The sequence below is a fragment of the Nesoenas mayeri genome, assembly GCF_963082525.1.
Source record: "Nesoenas mayeri genome assembly, chromosome: 1".
In the NCBI taxonomy this organism is placed as follows: domain Eukaryota; kingdom Metazoa; phylum Chordata; class Aves; order Columbiformes; family Columbidae; genus Nesoenas; species Nesoenas mayeri.
The window spans coordinates 88,757,264-88,777,543 of NC_137541.1; the positions used below are offsets into that span (position 1 = coordinate 88,757,264).

General features: G+C 44.7%; 1 protein-coding gene across 1 annotated transcript; it reads left to right on the top strand.

Moving 5' to 3' along the window:
* The first annotated feature begins 1,917 nt into the window (after positions 1 to 1,917).
* Positions 1,918 to 17,789, top strand: TNFRSF1A (TNF receptor superfamily member 1A). The gene is made up of 10 exons (XM_080362452.1): positions 1,918 to 1,993; positions 11,763 to 11,964; positions 12,273 to 12,401; positions 12,563 to 12,709; positions 14,310 to 14,391; positions 14,716 to 14,783; positions 14,999 to 15,118; positions 15,468 to 15,505; positions 16,794 to 16,953; positions 17,487 to 17,789. The coding sequence occupies exons 1-10, from the start codon at positions 1,955 to 1,957 to the stop codon at positions 17,786 to 17,788; spliced, it is 1,287 nt and encodes a 428-aa protein (XP_080218578.1). The 5' UTR covers positions 1,918 to 1,954; the 3' UTR covers position 17,789.
* Positions 17,790 to 20,280: the final 2,491 nt, after the last annotated feature.

Consider the following 20,280-nt stretch of genomic DNA (forward strand, 5'->3'; position numbering starts at 1 on the left):
GCGCCCTGGTGGGTTTGACATTCATGTAAATGTCAAATGTGCGGCGGGATGTGAGATCGCTCTACCCTGCCCGAGCTGCGAGAAGAGTCAAACGTGAAGGTTTGTGGGCCTTCCTCTGACACTTGTGCAGTTCTAGATAATTTTTTTTTCTCTCTCTTCGGAAGGCTGAAGCTCCATGAAGATTTAAGGGTGTGCCTCATCCACTCATATGACAGTATGTGGTAAATCTGGAGCAAGCAATTAAAAATGTGTTTTTCTCCTCCACAGAGTGTACTTGTCAGTGTAGGAGATTTTTTCCTTTAGGGGCTACTTCTGTATTGTCCTTGTTCAAGGCAAGGAAATGAACTACACAAAACTTGGTAAATATTTTCCACCTCTATCCCTGGAGATAGCTGCAGCCTGATAACAAGTTATTCTGCCACTTCCTTCCCTTCTGGAATCTGCTGCTGGAAAGTCAGAGCCATTCCAAGCCTGAAGTGCAGAAAAGAGCTATGTAGCAGCGTGGCCCTCATTACATTGTCCTATGCACATGCCATTGCTGGCTTCCATACAGCAGATAAGCAACTCCATAGTAGATGGAGTTCGTGGAGGTGTTTGGCTTCGTCTACAACAATTCTGGCAGTGTGTAGAGCGAATTGTACAAGCTCTTTGTACAAGTTCTTTGAGGGGCAATGGGCACAGACTGAAGCACAGGTTCCATCTGAATATGAGAAGAAACTTCTTCACAGTGAGGGTGACAGAGCACTGGAACAGGGTGCCCAGGGAGGTTGTGGAGTCTCATTCTCTGGAGACATTCAGAACCCACCTGGACACATTCCTGTGCTATCTGCTCTGGGTGAACCTGCTTTAACAGGTGGGTTGGACTAGCTGATCTCCAGAGGTCCCTTCCAACCCAAACCATTCTGTGATTCTTATGCACATGAAATGGGCATATTCTTCCAAAACAAGCTCTAGTAGCTCAATTTAATGCCTTTGGCTATAGGAGAGAGATAGTTGCAGAAACTGGGGGGGAGTGTTCCCTGTCACAAACTGGTAGCTGGAAGATCAAGTATTGCAGTGGTTCCCATTCATAGTCCCTCCTGTTCATGATGCCTGTCTCTTGCGGTACCAAATGGCCAATTCCTGTCACCCTTAGAGGACAAGGAGGCAAGACCAGTTAACTAACACAGCTTGTTATCTCGAGTGGGAATAGTTCTGAAAAAACATGAAGGCAAGGTTTTAATGGGCAAGAAATAAAGGGGGGATCTTTACCATTTAGCCCCTTTTTCCTTACTGTGTTTTTTTAAACACTGTCATTAAGAGCATATGTTAAATGAAACCGAGCTCATGCAGGATGTTAAGTACGCTTCACTGTTACATTTGCACTGGCAATGCAGCTGGTTCATTGGAGCGCACAAGAACATGCGTGTTTTAAATGAAAAAGAGCAGGATGGGCATATATACTCTAAATGCACCGTTCTTTAAAATTATTGCGGTGCTGACAAGGTAGTTAAGATGCAAAGAGTTACTTTCTTACAACTACATGTTTAAGTTTCACGTGAACTTCACATGAAAAGTGCAGCTGACAGGTGAAACACGTCAGGAAACTTTACGATTACAGCGAACCTCCTTTGACTGCTTTTCCATGTATTTTCTAGCAGTTTTAGCCACGCGATACACACTACCGGTTGCGTTTGTTTGTTGGTTGGTTGGTTTTTTCCTTCTTCAGCTTGTCCCTCTCAGTTTTTAGGCAAAACTCTGGCCGGCCCTCGGTGTGCGCCGGCGGGCGGGGCGCGGCTGCGGGCCGGGCCGCCTCCCGCTCACCGCCCTCTCTCTTGCCGCCGCTGCCGCTGGCAGGAAGTCGGAGACGGGGTCGTTTGGCTCCGCGCTGCTCCGGCCGAGGCTGGGCAGGGCTGGGGCGGCTTCGTCTGGGCGCGGAGGACCCGGCCATGGGGACGTAGCGGGCCGCGGAGCCATGCGCGGCCCGGTGCTGCCCTGCTGCTCGCTGGGGACGGTAAGTCACGGCGAGGGCTCCGCAGCAACCCGCGGGACGGGACCGTGCCCCGGCGGGGCATCGCCTCGCCCGGCGGCGGCTCTGGTCGTGCAGCGGATGGGTTCTGGGTTTTTGCCCCGGAGCTGCAGCGCAGTGCCCGACGCCCTCCTCCGCCGTGGGGCTTTTGGGCCGGGGCTCCGTTCGCCCCCCCTCTCCGCCGCAGGGCTCCCCACTGCTCCGGGTCTGCGGACAGCCCGCGTTCCGCTGCCGCTTTGCGGGGGCTCTGGGTTCTCTCAGGGCAGCCCCGTGCCGGGGCGGGGGGCGGCGGCCGCGGGGGAGACATTTTCTCCAGCGGAGGGGCGAGGCGGGCGGTGAAAGGGAGGCTGGTGCCGGGGCGACGGGAGCTGCGACAGCTGGCCCGACGTCACCTGGCCGCCTGCGGTATAACCGGGCAGCGGCGCTGCGGGGCCGCTGAGGCGAAGCGAGGTCGGCGGTACTCGCTCCCTCCTTCCCTCCTCACTTGGGCTCTGGGTTCGCCGGCGCCGTTTCCGGAATTTCTGCCCTGAGTCAGTGAGAAGGCGGCTGGATTTACAGGAATGGCGGAGGATTTCCTGGAGCTGCCAGCGCGGCCGTTAGCACTCCCCAGGCGCGGGGCTGTCTCGGCGCCAAGGCCTGCCCGCGGCCACCGAGCCGCCCGGGCTCCGCTGCCGCCGCCCCTGCGTAGGGGTCGGGGCCGGCACGGGGGGGGGACGAGCCACCTCTGACTCAGCCGGCCCCGCTTTGCCGTGCCTGCGGTCCTAACGCCGGGGACGGGATCACAGAATGTTCGGGATAGGAAGGGATCTCGAAAGATCATCTAGTCCAAACCTCGCACTGGAGCAGGAACACCCGGATGAGGCTACACAGGAATGTGTCCAGGCGGGTTTTGAATGTCTCCAGAGTAGGAGCTTCCACAACCTCCCTGGGCAGCCTGTTCCTGTGCTCTGGCACCCTCACTGAGGAGAAGTTCTTCTCATATTTAAGTGGAACCTCCTGTGTTCCAGCTTGTACCCATTGCCCCTTGTCCTACCATTGGTACCTGGCTCCATCCTTGTGACACTCACCTTTTACATATTTATAAATATTAATGAGGTCACTCCTCAGTCTCCTCTTCTCCAAACTAAAGAGACCCAGCTCCCTCAGCCTTTCCTCATAAGGGAGATGCTCCACTGACACGCGTTGTGGTTATTAAAGCAAGGGAAGGTTTATTGCTGCTCTGCGGGCATTTAAACAAACATTAGTGGGCTGTACTTGTGCCCCAAACGATAGGATTAGTTTAAAAGCAAGTTTACTTTTCCCAGTAATCCTGCTTTAGCCTTCTTGGGTATTTTACGTCAAGAATTTTAAGCTGTTTGTTGTAATTTTGCAGGGTGAAAAAGTTGTGAAAAAAATTGAGAGTTCTATGAATAACCTGACGGCTAGAGCTGAATGACCATCCAGTATCAGCAATGTATGATAAAGCACTGATAGGGTTGATATCATTAGCCTCACAACATGGCTATAAATTAAAGTGTAGAAGTTACAATGTCAAGCTGTCTATCCCTAAATGCTTGAGCATCCCAGTGACAAATGCTGGACTGCACTAGGCTTGTAATGTTGGGTTACCTGTTAATTTGCGGTCAAAAAGTTGTGACTGCCTTACTCAGAATCACTGGAAGTTTTATGTTTTGTGCTTGTAAGCTTTCGAAGACCAGGTAATAAAGTTACAGCTATCACTGGCATGGCACATCTAAAACTGTGGAGTAGGAGCACTGTACAACTTGACTAACTGTGGATCACTTACCATCTCAAGACTTAGGTAGGATACATCGACTGTCGAGATGACTTGCGTACAGATTTCAAAGCAGTTAACAAATCTGGAAAAGCATATTTCTGATTTAAGTATAGTGGTGCATGTATTTTGCTTAATTCAGATGCAGTATGCAGTATTACTGATATTATTGGCAGTAAAATGTACCAAAAGTCATTGGATTCCCCAACTTCATTATGTTGTCTTCAGCTAAATAATATGCTGCAGGAAGAGTATCCTTCAGTGGGATTTATTTTTCTTTTCAAGGACATTTTTCCCTTCCTATTTATGTGGTGGTTTCAAGTTCTCAGTTCCACCACACTCACTCATTACAGATTGTCCTTTCCTTAAGATCATGTTATTTTTTTCATTGTTAGAATTCTCACCTTGTTGCATGTCTTTCCATCTTCTGTTTACTTTCCACTTCATTCTCCATTTGCCCTTATGGCCTTTCTTATTCTCTTGGTGCCTCTCTTCTAGTTTTCTCATTATTTTATATTTCCTCTGATTCTTCAACATTTCCTGAAGCTTGTTTCCATATATTTTCTCTTTTTGCCTGTCCTAACCTCATTTCCACATCCTCTGTTTTTCCATGTGCACTCCTAATCATTACAGTAGAAAAAACAACAGCTGTCTTCACTTAAGCCAGTGTGTTTTCTGTCTGTTTTAAAAAAATAATATATATATGTATATATATCATACCAGTTTTACTTATTAAAGGCAGTTTGATTTTATGAAGAAAAAAGACAAAATAGTCACAAGGGTGCTTCTGGCATTGATTGCTTTTGAAGGTAGAGGGAGGCATTGCCGTTTTGAAGTTAGAAGCTATGTTATATAAAACTAGAAAACCAAGCCACCAAGTGCATGGTAAGAAAGAACTGTTTGGCTCACTCTCCTGTTTCCAGTAGTGGCCAACAGTCTGCTGAGGGTTTTGGAGCAGGGCAAACATGTGACAATGAAAAATAAAAATACTTTCCTGCAGTGATCTGCGACTGTCGGAATTCCGAAGTTGAAATAGTGTCTTTGGACCCTTGAGTGTGTTTTTTCTTCTGCTGATGGATGTGATGATTGCTTTTGGAACCTGGACACGTTTCTGGCACCTCCAACACTCTAGCAGGGAGTCCCACATCTCAGCTATGTGTTGGCTAAAAAAGTACTTCCCTGTATTTCTTTCAAGCTGTCTCCTGCTTGTTTTATATGATACGTCTTAGTTCTTTCATTGGAAGAGACAGAGAACATCCATCCTGGTTCATCTTCAGGCACCTCAGTTCACCTTCTCAGTGGCATTCCTGACTTTAGAGCTTTGCTATAATAGCCTCTGCTCAGTCGTCTCTTTTATAGATCAGTGTTTTCAATCATTCCCTAAGGCAGCCATTCTGTACCACTGATCATCCTTGTTACTTTTTTTCTGTATCATATCTGGTTTAATTTATGTTCTCAGGATTTGGGACCAGTGCTACCTTATGGATTTATACATTGGCATAACAACACTTTCCATTTTGGCCTTCAATCTTTTCCTAATAATTCATAACAGGTCATTTCATTTCTGATTGTTCTGTCCAACGGGGTTCATTTCACTTTTTATCTGTTTATCAAACTAATTTTAATTTCTATTTTTGTTGACTGTCCACTTCTAGCCAAATGGGACATGTTGATATCTGGATCTGCGCCAATTTCAGTTACATGGTAATTTGAGTTCTCACAAGTAATTAGTACTGTCAGTTTGGATGCCTTTCCCTTTAATTAAGTAATCCATTTTCTGTGTCAGCAGTATTATTTGGAGTAAAACTAATTTTGTCATTTAGCTTCTTCTTATCTGTCTTCTTTAACCACGACAAAGAGGTTTTGATTTTATTTGGGACGGATGTCTTGTGTTCCATTCTGTACTCTCATTCTTGGATAGTGGAGTGCTTCCTTTGAACCCTCAGTAACACACATCTTTCTATTGCAGTCTTGGGACCCTGACAGTGGAAAGCACATCTCAAAGCAATGTTGGTACATTTCGGTATTAAAACAAGCAGGAGTCTCTCAGTTCCAATGAACAGGACTCAGCACGTGAGAATTATCTGACTCTTAACAAATTCACCTCGTGAATCACTGACAAAGGGGTGTGAGAACGGGTCTGGCACAGCGTGAGCAGGGGCCAAGGGATTGAAGGGGGGAGCCCCTGCTGAGCCTTCCTGCAGCTTTTGCTCTGATGGTGCTCCGATGTGAGAGGCTGTATGGCTCCGCTGCTGGAGTCAGCCCTGAACACAGGCACGCGAACCACAGGGCTGTGGGATGTCTGTGACTCGGGACTCTGACATAGTGTTCACCACTGTGTCTTCTGAGGAAAAAATAAAAAGTTGTTTTCTGATGGTTGTGATCACCTGCTGACTTTTTCATTCTTTGCTTTATCTCTGCTAATACTAAATAAAAATTTCTGACTTGATATACAGTATATATACACACGTCTTATGATGTGAAGTTCCTGATCTTTATAGATAAATGACAGGTTTTATTAATTGCATGAAAGCTATTAGCAGTCTCCTGGTTTTATTCAAGGTCTAAAATACAGCATTTCCTCCATCTGGTCACCTTAAAATGGAGGATTATTTATAATAATGGGTCTTGTATCCTTTTTTTTGACCTTTCCAGCTTTTAGTCAGCAATGAGAAAAGCTTCCTGTAAATGTTGCTTTAATACACATTTCTCAATGTATAAAGCAGAAGTTCTGGTTTCCCGTGCATCTTTGTACAGCAAACTGAAAAAAAATAAAATAAAAAAGCAAAACCTCGAAGAGATTTTGGAAATGGCAGAAGCAGTCAAAGAACATAAGTGTAATCTTGCACCCTGATTTCTTTAGTAACTCATTATTCTGAGTGGGATGTCTGTTTTCTTCTGAACTTCCAAGCTCGCTAATTTTTTATGACTCATGAAAAAGGCTTACAGATGACTGATATGTAGATTACTTGTGGATTGGTGTGTGTCATGAAGTTTCTATTAAGAAATACTTTGAGAAATTCTAATAACTTTTAATGCCTTTTATTTGCTGGTAGTTCTTGAGTTTAGAAATGGAATTTGCAAAATGGAAGTTTTCTTTGAGTGAAGCAGTTGAATAAGTTGGTGGGAAACACTTTATTACCTTATGAATATCTCAGGTGTATACAAAAAAAGAAGTAGGCCTCCTACTGTCTGGGTTTTAACAGTGCACCTGGATTCACAGAATTGTTCCGTTCTGAAATTTTCATCTTTATGCTTTTATATTAAGGAGATTTAAACTCTGGAAATTATTAATTTGCAACTGTTTTGAATGTTGGCCTCGTGATGGGGCAATGCTATTTGAATTGTTTGGAATACTAATACCCAGGCGTCTGCTCCAGAAAGTGTAGCATTCCTCTGAGTTCACCTGAGCAGGCGTGGGGTCCCAAGGGGACAGAAGGCACTTCCCACCTGTTTAATCGCCCCCTTCCCACTCAGTTTGATTTCTGCGACTGGCCTTGTCCACTCCGGACACCTCTAGGCATCCACTGGTTTTCTAGGAGAGGGGGATCTTACTCCTAGCACAACCCCCTCCACCCTCTCTTTCCCATCATACTGTCCCACCTGTGTCTCCCTGTACCTGCTGCCTCCACCCTTGATCCTGGAGGGTGAGGAGCCCTGCAGGCAGCAGCAGGGACACAGCTCTGCCCAGGGAGGGCAGGGCACCTTAGAGCTGTGGCATTCCTGCTGAGTAATTCGGTATTTCCCAGCCTTTTGGATGTTGGCAGGTAATAACACAGTAGCCCTGATGTGCTGCTCTTCCCAGCATTGTCCCTCTGTTTTGGATTCTGTACCTTCTTTCTCCTTGGCCTGAGAACAGTGCCCTCAAATGCCCCCCCATCCCCATCTTTCTTGCATCTTGCTGCCTTCTTTGCTTTTATCTCTGCTGTTTCTTTCTTTTTTTGACTTACTGTTGCAGAGATGTTACCTCACTTGCAGTTCTCTGTGCATGGTCTGGTGGGGCAGAAGCACCAGTGAGGGTGTGAATTGTAGTGGTGGCAATAATTAAAAAATATTTGAGGTTGAAGATGGTGCAGGGGCTCATAACTCCTGTCTCAGCTGCCAGAACTTTGCTGAGAAGAGCTTTTGGGCTTATGTGATGTTTTTTTTCACTGTAGCTGTCAGGCAGTAAGTGGTGGCATGAGACATGAGAAGGGTCTAGGGTTGCCTCATATAAAAGGAGAATGTGTGGGGTCCAGAGGGGTGGAATGATTTAAGGAAGCAGTGTTCTGGTTTTCATTTGCTGTATTTTGTTTATTTCTGCAGCAGTTCCAGAAGTAAAACCTCGAGGTTCTGCTGACTCTTTCTTTTCCTAGGCAGTCCCCACTTACTAAAAATGTGAATCACCCGTGTGCATGATGTGGTTTGGTGGTTTGAATTATCAGTCAGCTTAGGTAATACACACCGTCCACTTTTCTATGCAGCATAGGTTAGTAGGTACTTGTTTTTTCTGCTGGTTAGTGGAATCAGAGCGTGTTGTAAATCTAATTATGGAAAATCACCTTATTTCAGTTGTAGAAAACCCCTAAACTTTGCCTTAGTGAGCTCTAATCAATGACTTGAGGCTTCAGTGCTTGGTAAGTGGGGCTACATCTGGCTGGCAACTGGTCTCCAGTGTGTTCCTGAGGGCTCGATTCTAGGGCCAGTCCTGTTCAATATATGTATCAACGATCTGGATGCAGGAGTTGAATGCACCATTAGCAAGTTTGCTGATGACACCAAACTGGGAGGTGCTGTTGACTGTCTTGGGCCACAAGAGGCCTTGCAGAGACGTCTAGATAGACTGAAGCATTGAGCTATGATTAGTGTGATGAAATTTAACAAAGCCAAATGCTGGATTCTGCACCTGGAATGGAATCATGCTGGGCACAAGTATAAGTTGGGAGAAGAGTGTCTGGAGAGCAGCTCCCAGAAAGGGATGTGGGTGCTGGTCAACAGCAGCTCAATAGGAGCCACCAGTGAGCCCTGGCAGCCCAGAGGGAAAGCCCTGTCCTGGGGTGCAGCAAACGCAGCATCACCAGCCGGTCAAAAGAGGTGATTGTCCCGCTGTACTCAGTGTTGGTGCCGTCTCACCTGAGTGCTGTGTGCAGCTCTGGGCTCCACAATTGAAGAAGGATGTGAAGGGCCTTGAACGCATCCAGAGGAGGGCAACAAAGCTGGTGAAAGGGCCGGAAGGAATGTCCTGTGAGGAGCGGCCAAGGACTCTGGGCTTGTCTAGTTTGCAGAGAAGGAGGCTGAGGGGCGACCTCATGGCTCTGCAGCTTCCTGAGGAGGGGACGAGGAGGAGCTGCTGAGCTTTTCTTCCTGGGATCCACTGATAAGACGTGTGGGAATGGTTCAAAGCTCTACCAGGGGAGGCTTAGACTGGGCATTAGGAAACATTTATTTACTGGGAGGGTGGTCAAAAACTGGAACAGGCTTCCTAGAGAGGTGGTCAATGCCTTACTGCTGAATGGCTTGCTGAGCTGCTTAAGGTGGTGGTGTTTGTTATTTTTTTCTGCCAAGTGAATGGTTTTTCTGGAAGGCTGAGTCTTTGGTTTGAGTCACTTGTGGTCTGTGACTCTCCGTTCCTCAGATTTTGATCAGTAATTGTGTTAACTCTGGTTTGATGACACTTATAGACATGCTTTCACTTAATTTGAAAAACTGAAAACACCTTTTCTGTTTTCTTTTGGTTTTGAAGGTGTATCTGACCAATTTTCTGTGTGTTTCTGGCTTGACCTTTGATGCTTTCCTCTGTTGTTTCTGTTGCTGACTTGTCTAACTTATGGGCTGGCTGTATATGTTCCCATGTCAGGAGATTAGTCATTGGCTACAGAATCAGGATTTTTTATTTTTCCTGTCAGACCATCTGTGTGAATGATCTTTGACCCCTTTTTCTGCAAGCAGTCAAATCTTGTAAGAATATCAGCTGCTGAAACAGGTTTTATTTATTACTGAGTTGTTGTTCGAGTGCTTGCATTTGTCCTGTGGTCAGCTAATTAAGTCTGAAACGATAACTATTTAAATATGTGGTTCTCTTTTTCCTGTTCACCATTTTAACATCTGGTCTATTGAATACGGCTATGTATGACAGAGCTCTCTGAAAAATGGGGCTTTTGCTTTGTCAGAGTTGCAAAGTCCTATCCTTCTTGAGGTTTTAAGTTGCTTTCATGTATGTACCTTTCTCCCCCAAGGTTTTAATTTCGTGAGAGAAACAGGACAACATGTGGCTGCCATAGCTGTGTAGTTTTGCGTACCCTTTCTTAAGATTGCAACTGCAAAATTGGTATCAGCATTGTGATTTACCCTTATTGGTTTACTCTGCTTTTGCTATAACTCCTGTAGCTGAAAAAGCAAAAAGAAATGGAACTCTGAAGCTCTGCTTGTACAACTAGACATCTTGCCACTTTCGAAGAAGCAAGCTGTGAAGACATTACAATGTAGGGAACTTAGTGTAGTGAAACTCAAGTGTGAGATTGTATGGATGGGGCAGGGTGGTATTTATTTGCCAAAAAAATGAGTTTATTTTCATGCATTCACGTGATCTGATACATAGACAACATTGGCACATGCTCTCCACGACATATTCAGAGGTATCAACATGTGTATATGCAGGTGGTGTGGCCAGGATCAGTTGCGTGCAACACAGATGACAAGGGACACTGGCTGTCAAGAATTCATTACACCACTGGGGTTCTTCGTGGCACTACAAACTAGTTTTTGGACAAGTCCACCATACTTTTCAGGAGTCATCAGCTGTTACGGGATGGGCCTTTTCTGTAGAAACTTGCTGACTTCAGGCTCCATAAGTCTTGGGCCAAGCTGTTTTCTGTTTATTTTTTTATTTTTACTTTTATATATTTTTTAACCTTTTCGTTATTGTTTTTTCCTTTCCTGAACGCCCTTTGAAGTACATGCATTAGGGTCTGTTTCTCTGTTGGGCCAACAGGCGAAGGAATCATACTTGTGATATGCTGCAATCGTCTAGGCTGTGGCCTTACTAGAGTGTAGACCTTTTGGCCATGACATAAACTGCACATTTCTCAGTTGTGCTGCTGGGAATACTGTCCTGAAAACAATGTCCAGGGAATGCTGTTCTTCATTATTGGTACAGGCTGTTCTTTTAACCCTTTGATCTGCTGTTCCTTCTCATGTGTGTACACACAGTCATACTGCAGTCATGCCCATCTTAGTATTTCTGTTGAAATTCTTGACAACAGTCATCTTCAAAACAAAAATAGCAAGTAAACCTTAAAGAAATTAAAAATAGAAGTAAAAAGTGCACATTTTTGTGGCAGGCTGTTCAGACTGAATGTTAACAGCTGCAGTTGTAAACAAAGAATGTATGTTTGATGGGGAGAAGTTGAAAATCTAACTTTCCCATGTTTCTAGGGCCAGATTGCTCAGGAGTAGTTTTGGAAGCTTTTCTGTAATTTGGATGCAGTAAGATCCTCCTCTGCTGTCTTATTTCAGACTTCCCATCTGGTTTATTTATTCAATAGAACTGCAAGTACTGGATGTATTCTCTCTGGAACTGTTATAGATGGGCAGTCTTACTGCCTTCTTTAATAAAAACATTCCTTTGCTCTTGAGTAACTTCCTTGCAAGCTACAACATTTTCAAGGCATTCCATCTATAAATTTCACATAATGAAAAATACTTTCTGTAAATACAACCAGTTTGTATTAATAAATAAACCATATTAATAACACAGATGGCAGACATGGGTTTGTTCTGTTCGTTGTTTTGTTTTGTTTTGCTTTTTCTTGGCAAATAATCCCCACACACTTTTGTCAGTGGAGGGTCCTGATATCAGAATCGGTCAAGTCAACATAACTCACTGTTATAATAAGTTTTAATTCTAAGTGCTGAAGTCAGCTGTGCAGTCTGCAAGGGGATATGATGTTTTCTCACCTTATTTCTCTTCTTCTTTCTTTCCCTCTCCCTCTGTATTTACAGGTTATCCTAATATTTGTCTGCTTGTTGACAAAGGAATCTGTAGAAATTGCTCCAGTGCCGTATATGCTGCAAGTCCATCAGTTACCTTTGGATGGAACAGACCCCTCTAACCCCTTGAGGAGAGAAAAGAGGCAGGTGCAGTGTCAACTAGGACAATATCTACATCCTAGAGGGACCCACTGCTGCATGAGGTGCCATGCAGGTACGTGAAATAAACACATTAATATTAGTGACCTTCACCTTAGAGGCTTTTCCCTGTTCTGTACTCTCAAACTGTCTCTGTCCTACAGCTACATTGATGCTCCCTTTCCTTGGTAGCTATCGCTACCCAGAGGAATTCTTAGTTCTTATATCTTCTTTTGGGCTGTTAGTGTTCTTCACACTGGTGAGAGAAAGCATGCTCAGTTCTTACACATTCAACTCCAGAGCTTCTCTGAGAAATCAATGACTCCTATCCTCCATAAGACAACATGTTTGCCTTCCTGTCAGAACTCTGTTATTTTCTTGCAGGTACCTACAAGGCAAAAGACTGTGATCATGCTGACCAGGCACCTCTCTGTCTTCAGTGTCCTAATGGCACATTCACAGCTGTTGATAACACCATGTCTAAATGCTTCCAGTGTACACACTGCCGTACACGTGAGTTACCTACAGGACCTGAGGAAAATGGGTGGTAGTGGCAAGTAGGGGGCTGGAGGGGATGGTAAGGTGAGCAAAGCAGCTTGGAAAAGTAAGCAATGGAATGGGTGATGAAGGTGAGGGAAGAGATTGGGATAATTGCTTCTCCTTTTTTTCCTCAGAATTCCAGCAGATAGTAGAGACTCCTTGCAGCCCAAAGCAAGATACTGTGTGTGGCTGCAGGAAGAATAAATATCAGATTGGCCCCTTGGATCTCTTCCAGTGTAGGAACTGCAGCTCCTGTGTCAATGGGATTATTGTTGCCAACTGTGAGTATGGCATGGATATGGCACCAGTATGGACATACTGTACCAGGGTAGACATTAGCAGCCCTCTGTTTGCTTTCTGACATGCTGTGATGCCTTGCCCTGAAGTGACTGTAGTTTTGGAACAACTCTTGTTTTTGCCTGCCCTCTGTCCCTAGAAAGACTGCCATTTTCTGCTTACTTTGGCATCAATCCCTGTTTTCTATTGCCGTTTCTACCTTCTTTTTGTCTTTGAATAATTTATTGGTTTTGGCTGTAGTGAGGAGATATTTTCCACATAATTTAGGTACCTCTGTCTTGCATGTACTGAAGCAAGGTCTTCATGCTCTGGAGCAGATTTCTCCCTTGCCTACCTTTTTTGTCTTTCCCCTGATGCTTCGTTGCATTTCCCTCATCAACTGCTGGAAGCCCTTTGAGTACAGTGGCTGAAAATACTGCTGGGCCCAATGCCCAGCTGAACCGCTTGTTCAGTTGCTGAACACCACAGTGTACTGTGCAGTGTTTTAAAGTAAAGAGCTGCTTAAGTAATGCTGAACTGTACTCAGTGGCATTGGGCATGACATGGGATGGTGCAAGTGTCTGGGAGAAGTACCCATGTTGTTAGCTGTCCCAAGCTGCCTCATCTCCAGTCAGGAATCGGAGATCTTAACCAAATGCTGCTTTGTCACCCTCCAGTTTGTCTTGTAATCCAGTTCTGTTCATGACCTTTCAATGTTCCTTACCATGTTGTCCTAAATGCTGTCCCCACTCTTTTAGCAAATTCTGATTTTCTTTATCCTTTCCCATCTCTTACCCTGCTTAGCATGAGGTTTGCTGTCTCACTGGTGAATGCATTCCCTTTGGTGCTCAGTAATCTCTGTCATGGTTTCCACACTTATGCCTGTCCTCAAGGGTCATCATTGTACGTTGCTCTTGAACAACTTCCTTCCTTCTTGGCTGAAGTAGAACTGTATTAGTCCTGTTCCTTGCTTGCTGCAGAATGCATGCTGCTTGTTCTGGTACCTTTTTCCCTCCCCTCATGCGACTTTATGTCCTTCCATTACTGTTCTTGCCTGTTCCTGCCCACGCCTGTTTTACTCAGTCTCCATTCAGGGACTTGCTTAGAAGCAATAGCTCCTTCATTTCTTACCCCTTCCACTCACAGCATAGTACATGAGAAGAGTGGATGTGTCCCATGTCTTGAAGTGATTTCTCCCTACCCTGAACTGACTTCCTCACCAGTCTCAGCTGCTCAGGGACCACTTCTCGCTCGTCTTTGCCTGATTAATGTGATTTCCCCTTCCTGTCATGCTTGAACTTGAGTGACTTTCCCTGCCTTTGTGCTGGAGCTGTCATCATCCATTAGAAAGATTTCAACTGCACTCTAATTTTGGTCCCTTTCCAAGCCTCTGCAGAGGTCCTTGACCTACCAGGACAGTAGTACCCTTACTTTTTATTATTTTTATCCTCCCCAACTCTGTCCTCAAACATAGACTGAATCCTCTTCTTTAGTAGCAGTTCTCTAGGCTCAAAGAGGGATAATCTTCCACCTTGGAGTGAATTTTGCTCCTTTTGTTTTCTTCGCTGTCCAGATTATGGCAACAGTTTCTTCTTCCCTCTACAGGTTCAAAGAACAGAGACACAATTTGCAGGTGTAAGCCTCACTTCTTCCTGTCACTTAATAATGTTTGCAAGCCTTGCAACAGGTGAGCTTTTTTCTTTGTATGCCCCTCCACTGAGCAGGAGAGAAAGCAGACACAGGCTGCATGGGGGGAGGGAAATTTTTCTCAAGGCTTCGTCCATTTTGATGTAACTTTACAACCTTCTGCCTTTCTGAGGCGATTGGGTCTTCCCCTCTGCCACACTGGCCTTCTCCATGTAGGTGTCAGCCCACTAAGAACCCAGAGTCACTAGCCACACTGCAATCCTCTGCTTTCCAGGCTTATCTTGACTTGTTTGTTACTTTGTATTGCTGCAAATGGCTTATGTTTCATTTCACGCATGCTCACCTCTCTGATTTGCTCTTTCAGCTGCAATGGAGAAGAATGTTTGCAGTGTCATAGCCCAGTGACTACCTCACCGACTTTGTCTGGGCCAAGTGAGTACTGGGGGAACTGAGGGACAGTGGAATCTTTTTCAGTGTGGGCTTTTGTTCTGCTAATGCCTTTTATAAAGTGTTCTTTTTCTCTACTCTCTCAAACCATTATTCTTTTTCTACCAACCATTTGCATGCCTTCACTTGCTGTTCTTCCTGTAGCACCTACTTCTTTCTTTCTCAGTTATTCAGTCATTCGCACTCTCTCTTTTGTCCAGATGGGACCCTTATCCTTGGCATCATCGTTGCAATATTTGGAGTTATCTCTATCCTGTACATTGTAAATAAAGTAGTGAAGCTGGTCCGGGAAAATGGGATAACATCTTTCTACTCCTGTGGTGAGTACAGCAGCATGTGCAGTGATACTAATTGGGGTAGACATCGTTCTCTTTGTGTTTGTGTATTCACATACATGTGCGGGGGAAAAAGTGGTATCTCATTACTCTGTTTTGCTGCAAGACCAGAGGAACATGAGAACTTGACAGCTAAGCTCATTGGTGCAGTTCTAGCAACTCTGCATCCATGCCTATAGTTGTGACTCGAAGTGCATGTGAGCTCATTGCTGGGACATGTGCATTTTGCTGTAAAACATTTTTGAGGGCAGGATTGTGAATAGCTGCTTTCCTGTTTTCTCTGGGATGAGGGGAACTGAAAATAATTTCTGCTTTCTTTTTCGTTTCTTTAAAGTTGCTTTGCCGCAGACAACCAAGGAGCCAGTATCTGAGGTGAGCCAGATGATGGGTAGAAGTGCTTTCCTTCTGCTTTCACCTAATATTAGCCTGGGATCCAGACTAACATTTTTTTCCCCATGGGCTGTTTTCAGGCCTCGTCTCTTGAAATGAGCTGAGTAATAGGTCTTTTTCATTCAGAAGTGCTGGTGAGGCCGCACCTTGAATACTGTGTTTTGAACCCCTTGCTAAAAAAACCACATTGAGGTGCTGGAGAGAGTTCAGAGAAGGGCAATGAAGCTGGTGAGGGGTCTGGAGCACAAGTCTGATGAGGAGCAGCAGCTGAGGGAACTGGGGCCGTTTAACCTGGAGAAAAGGAGACTGAGGGGAGACGTTATTGCTCTCTACAGCTACCTGAAAGGAGGTTGTAGCATGGAGGGAGTTGGTCTCTTCTCCAAAGTAGCAAGTGATAGGACAAGAGAAAATGGCCTCAAGTTGCGCCAGGGGAGGTTTAGATTGGATATTAGGAAGAATTTCTTCATGGAAAGGGTTGTGAAGCATTGGAACAGGCTGCCCAGGGAAGTGGTTGAGGCACCATCCCTGGAGGTGTTTAAAATACACATAGATGAGGTTCTTAGGGACATGGTTTAGTGCTAGTGTTAGGTTAATGGTTGAACTTGATGATCTTGAGGGTCTCTTCCAACCAAAATGATTCTATGAAGTTTTTTCCTGTAGAGGATGGAGCCATTAACATGTTATTTCCCCTTTTCTAGAGGATGCTTTTCAAACTCCTGGCTTTTTGCTCTTCCTGAATGCATTTTTTTCAGATATCTGATCCTTAATCCCTTTTTGTCTACATATGCCCCAAGCTCGGAGTATTTAACTAATTTTACTACACTTAAGATCTTGACCCACAAGCCTCTCAGTGCTGCTTCACCGTTTTCTCTCAGGTCCAGTGTTTTTCTGCAATTTAGAGGGCCCAAGCAGCAGTTGAGGTTGGAGTTTCCACAGCCTTATAGAGAAGGCTGACAGGAAAGATGGCACATGAAACTTATAGAATGGTTATGATTTCAGGTCCCAGCCTTACTTGATTTTGTAAAGAAGTATTTTTTTCCAGATTACCTTTTTTTGATGACAAAAGAGAGTTAAAAACCTTGGGTTCTGCTGGAAAGAAATGTTTGGTGCTTTCTGCTCAAACAAGGCATATGTGAAAAATTAAAACCTCAGAACCCACTTCCCACCTATCTTGAATAAATTTTAATTTATAAAGGTAGTGGTTCCTTGCAGGAAACAGGTGTATTGTGCTGCTGTGGGTGATTGTGGACTAAGAAAACATGTCTTTCAGGTTGAGGTAAAAAGAAGTGAAATTTCCATCCTTCTTCCTGAGCCCCAGAAGGAAACAGAATTATTAGTGAATGCAGCACCACCACCTGCACCTCTGCCACAAAGTTCACATGAGTTACCAGACTGTGTCAGACCTGCCAGGAAGACACAGCTTCCAGACAGTAAGTAAAACTCCCACCATCCTTCCCTCTTTCCCTGGGCAAACGAGAACCTGATTATGCAGACATGTCTTGAAGGATGTTGGACAGACCTTAGCCAGTGTGTATGCTTCATGCACGGCCCAGTACAAGGGCAGAAGCATGCCCAGAGCCTGTGAGCCTGTGTATGCTAAACATCTGTTTATGGACTTGCTGTTGTCCCTTTTTTCTACCAGCAAAGCGGATTGTTATATGAGGTGACATGCTGCCTCTGGGATGGTGGCCTAGAGCATTCTTTGTGCAGGAATGTGTAGCAGCAAGGCCCTAAGTGTGTGTGCTCAGCTCTGCTCATAACCTTACCACAAGAGCATATGGAGGCATTCCCATTGCTTTTTGAGGGATAAGGGCAAGTCTGGACATGACATGAGCCTGTGTGGCTACTCTGTAGAAGATTTGACAGGAGGGGGCAATACACGATCCCGAGGCACCATCCAGCCATGGATTATTTCCATTCTCCTTGAGAGTCCTGGTTCTCATACTTTATTCTCTTTTTGCAGACCCTGCTATTCTCTACACTGTGGTGGATTATGTACCGCCATCTCGGTGGAAGGAGTTTGTGAGGCGTCTGGGTCTGAGTGACCACGATCTAGAACGAATTGAGATGGAGCATCGGCGTTTACGAGATGCCCAGTATGAAATGCTTAGACTGTGGAAACTGCAGATGGGCCATGCTGCAACTGTGGAGAACATCAGCTGTGTTCTCAACCAAATGGAGCTGAGTGGCTGCAGTGAAGCTATTCAGGAGGCTTTGCTAAACCAGAACTCTCCTCAGCCTTGCAGCCTCCACAGCCATCTATAATCTATTTCTGCTTTAGTTGCCCTTGCTATGACTGTTAAGAGGAGATCATAACTCCCTTCCTTCCCTGTCTTCCCATACCTCCATAATCTTTCTAACACTCCTCAACTGATTTTGTTGGAGGCAGCAGCAGGTGATGCTGAAGGAAGGCTGAGGTTTGCTTCTCAGCTACCACATAGTTCAACACCTTTAAGCTAAGACAGACCTCTGGAACAACTCCTTTCCCAAGAAGGGAAAGCACCTCCTAAAGGAAGAGATGTGGACTCTGACCAAGATGAAAACAGGAGCTCAGAGTAACTTGATAGATCAGCTCCTTTGTGGACAAGTTGTTGCTGAAACGGGTGCTCCACCCACCACGTGGTGGGTAAACTTGTAGGGTGACTTGGTTAAGCTGGCTGTTCAGATGGTAAAGTACTCGCTTGCTTTTTGCAGATCTATTTTACTGCAAGATCAGCCAGTTGAACTGGCTCACATTGCAGCCCTTTGATTGCCAAGTCTGACTCAAGGGAAGTGGGAGGAGGATGTGCCTATTTCTGGAAGCAGGAGAGGATTGCCCCCTTTCGGTATCAACTAGTTGTTGCTGTGGCAAAAGAAAGAGGCGGCTCTCTGAGAAACAGGACGTTATCCTTTCCACACCCCCGTTTCCCTCAAGTTCAATAGGAATAAGGATTCTGAGCCAGTGAGTCAGATAAGAGGGTTGGTGCTTTTTTTTTCCTTCAAGTTTTTTTTCCCTGTACCTGAAACCCGTGTAAGATAGCATTAACAAAACACCTGCTTGTGTGTTTGTCCAAGTGCAGAGGGGAAAGGAATGCATGTGTCTGTCTGGGTGAGAAGGTACCTGTGTTTACTGAGTAGTGTGAGCACCTCTGCAAATCTGTGCTTGCACATGTCTGTAGGCTTGTGTCTACCTGCTAATCTATCTCTGAATGATTTGCTGAATCTGATCTAACTGCAAATGGGACTGTGTATGTGTACATATATAAATATATTTTTTAACAACTGTTGAATAATTTCACACTACTTCCTGGACTGCATTCTGGGATTGCTACTTGGGTGTGAGAGCATTCGGTACCATCTCCAGGCTCTCATCAGCACTTTCTCACAGGTGGGTGAAGCAGAAGTAGCAAAAATCAATTTGCCTGCATCAGGTGCAGGTTATCCACACACTTGTAATGTGGATTTTTACTTTAGTCTGTCATCCCTTGACCACAGAGAAACTTCCTATTGTAAATACACTAAATGCTCCAAATTAAAATTTGTATTTTTACCTTTGCCTCTGTTCTGGTTTTGTCCATATCACCTTGTCTTCTGTCACTGCGGGTGGGGGCAGAGAAAGGGGAATAACTTCCAGAAGTGGCAAGAGTAGGTTGCGAGAGTGGGTGGCTTCATGGTCTGATGAATTTGGTTGTGTCTTTTTTTTTTAAAAAAAAACAAGTTTTATGAACTTTTGTATGTAAAGCTTAGCTGCCCTCAAGTAACAGGAAGCTGTCTGAGGGCAGGAAGTAGGATTGAAATTAAATCCAGTTGCAGATCTTCTCAGATATTCAAGAGTCAGAGGATGCTAGCGTATTTAAAGTGAATTTTTAAACAACATGCAATAAGTCACTTTTTATTTGTCTTTTTAATGAGGAAAATGTCTTTAAATAAAAGAATAATAATAGATTATAATTTAATACTAACCTTACAGAAGCATGTTTTTGTCTGAGGAACCAAAGTACTGTGTAAAGGCAGAGAGGACTGTTCCTACTCTGCCTATGAGAAAACTTGAAACTTCCAAGTTAAGAGTCCAAGTTCACAACAGTCACTGACAAAGCTAGGAACTGAATCATGGAATGGTTGGGGCTGGAAGGGATCTCTGGAGATCATCTCGTCCAATCCACCTGCTAAAGCAGGTTCACCCAGAGCAGATCACACAGGAAGGCATCCAGGCAGGTCTTGAATATCTCTGGAGAAGGAAACTCCATAACCTCTCTGGGCAGCCTGTTCCAGGGATCTGGCACCCTCAAAATAAAGACGTTTCATATTCATATGGAACCCCCTGTGCTTCAGTTTGTGCCTGTTGCCCCTCATCCTATCATTGGGCACCATTGAAAGGAGTCTGGTCCACCCTCTTGACATCCAACTTTGACATGCTATAAGCATCAATAAGATCACTTCTCAGCCTTCACCAGGCTGAACAGACCCAGCTCTCTCAGTCTCTCCTCCTAAGAAAGGTCAGTTGTAATTCCCAGTTTGAGACTTTGTTTTGTTATGCCTACATATTATTTTAATTGAGGCTGTTTTTTTGGTTTTTTTTTTTTTCAAATCGAAGGAGACAGTACAAAGGTTGTTGCAATACACTTTGTCTTTCATAATTTATGTTCAACAAGTACAGCACTATGATAATTACGAGAAGTACCTGCTCTAGGTGTGAAACTGTGCTTAAAGTGGGATAATTTGCAGAAATCTCCAGGTATGATATCTAAGCCTTCCTCCCCGCAAATCAAACCACGTAA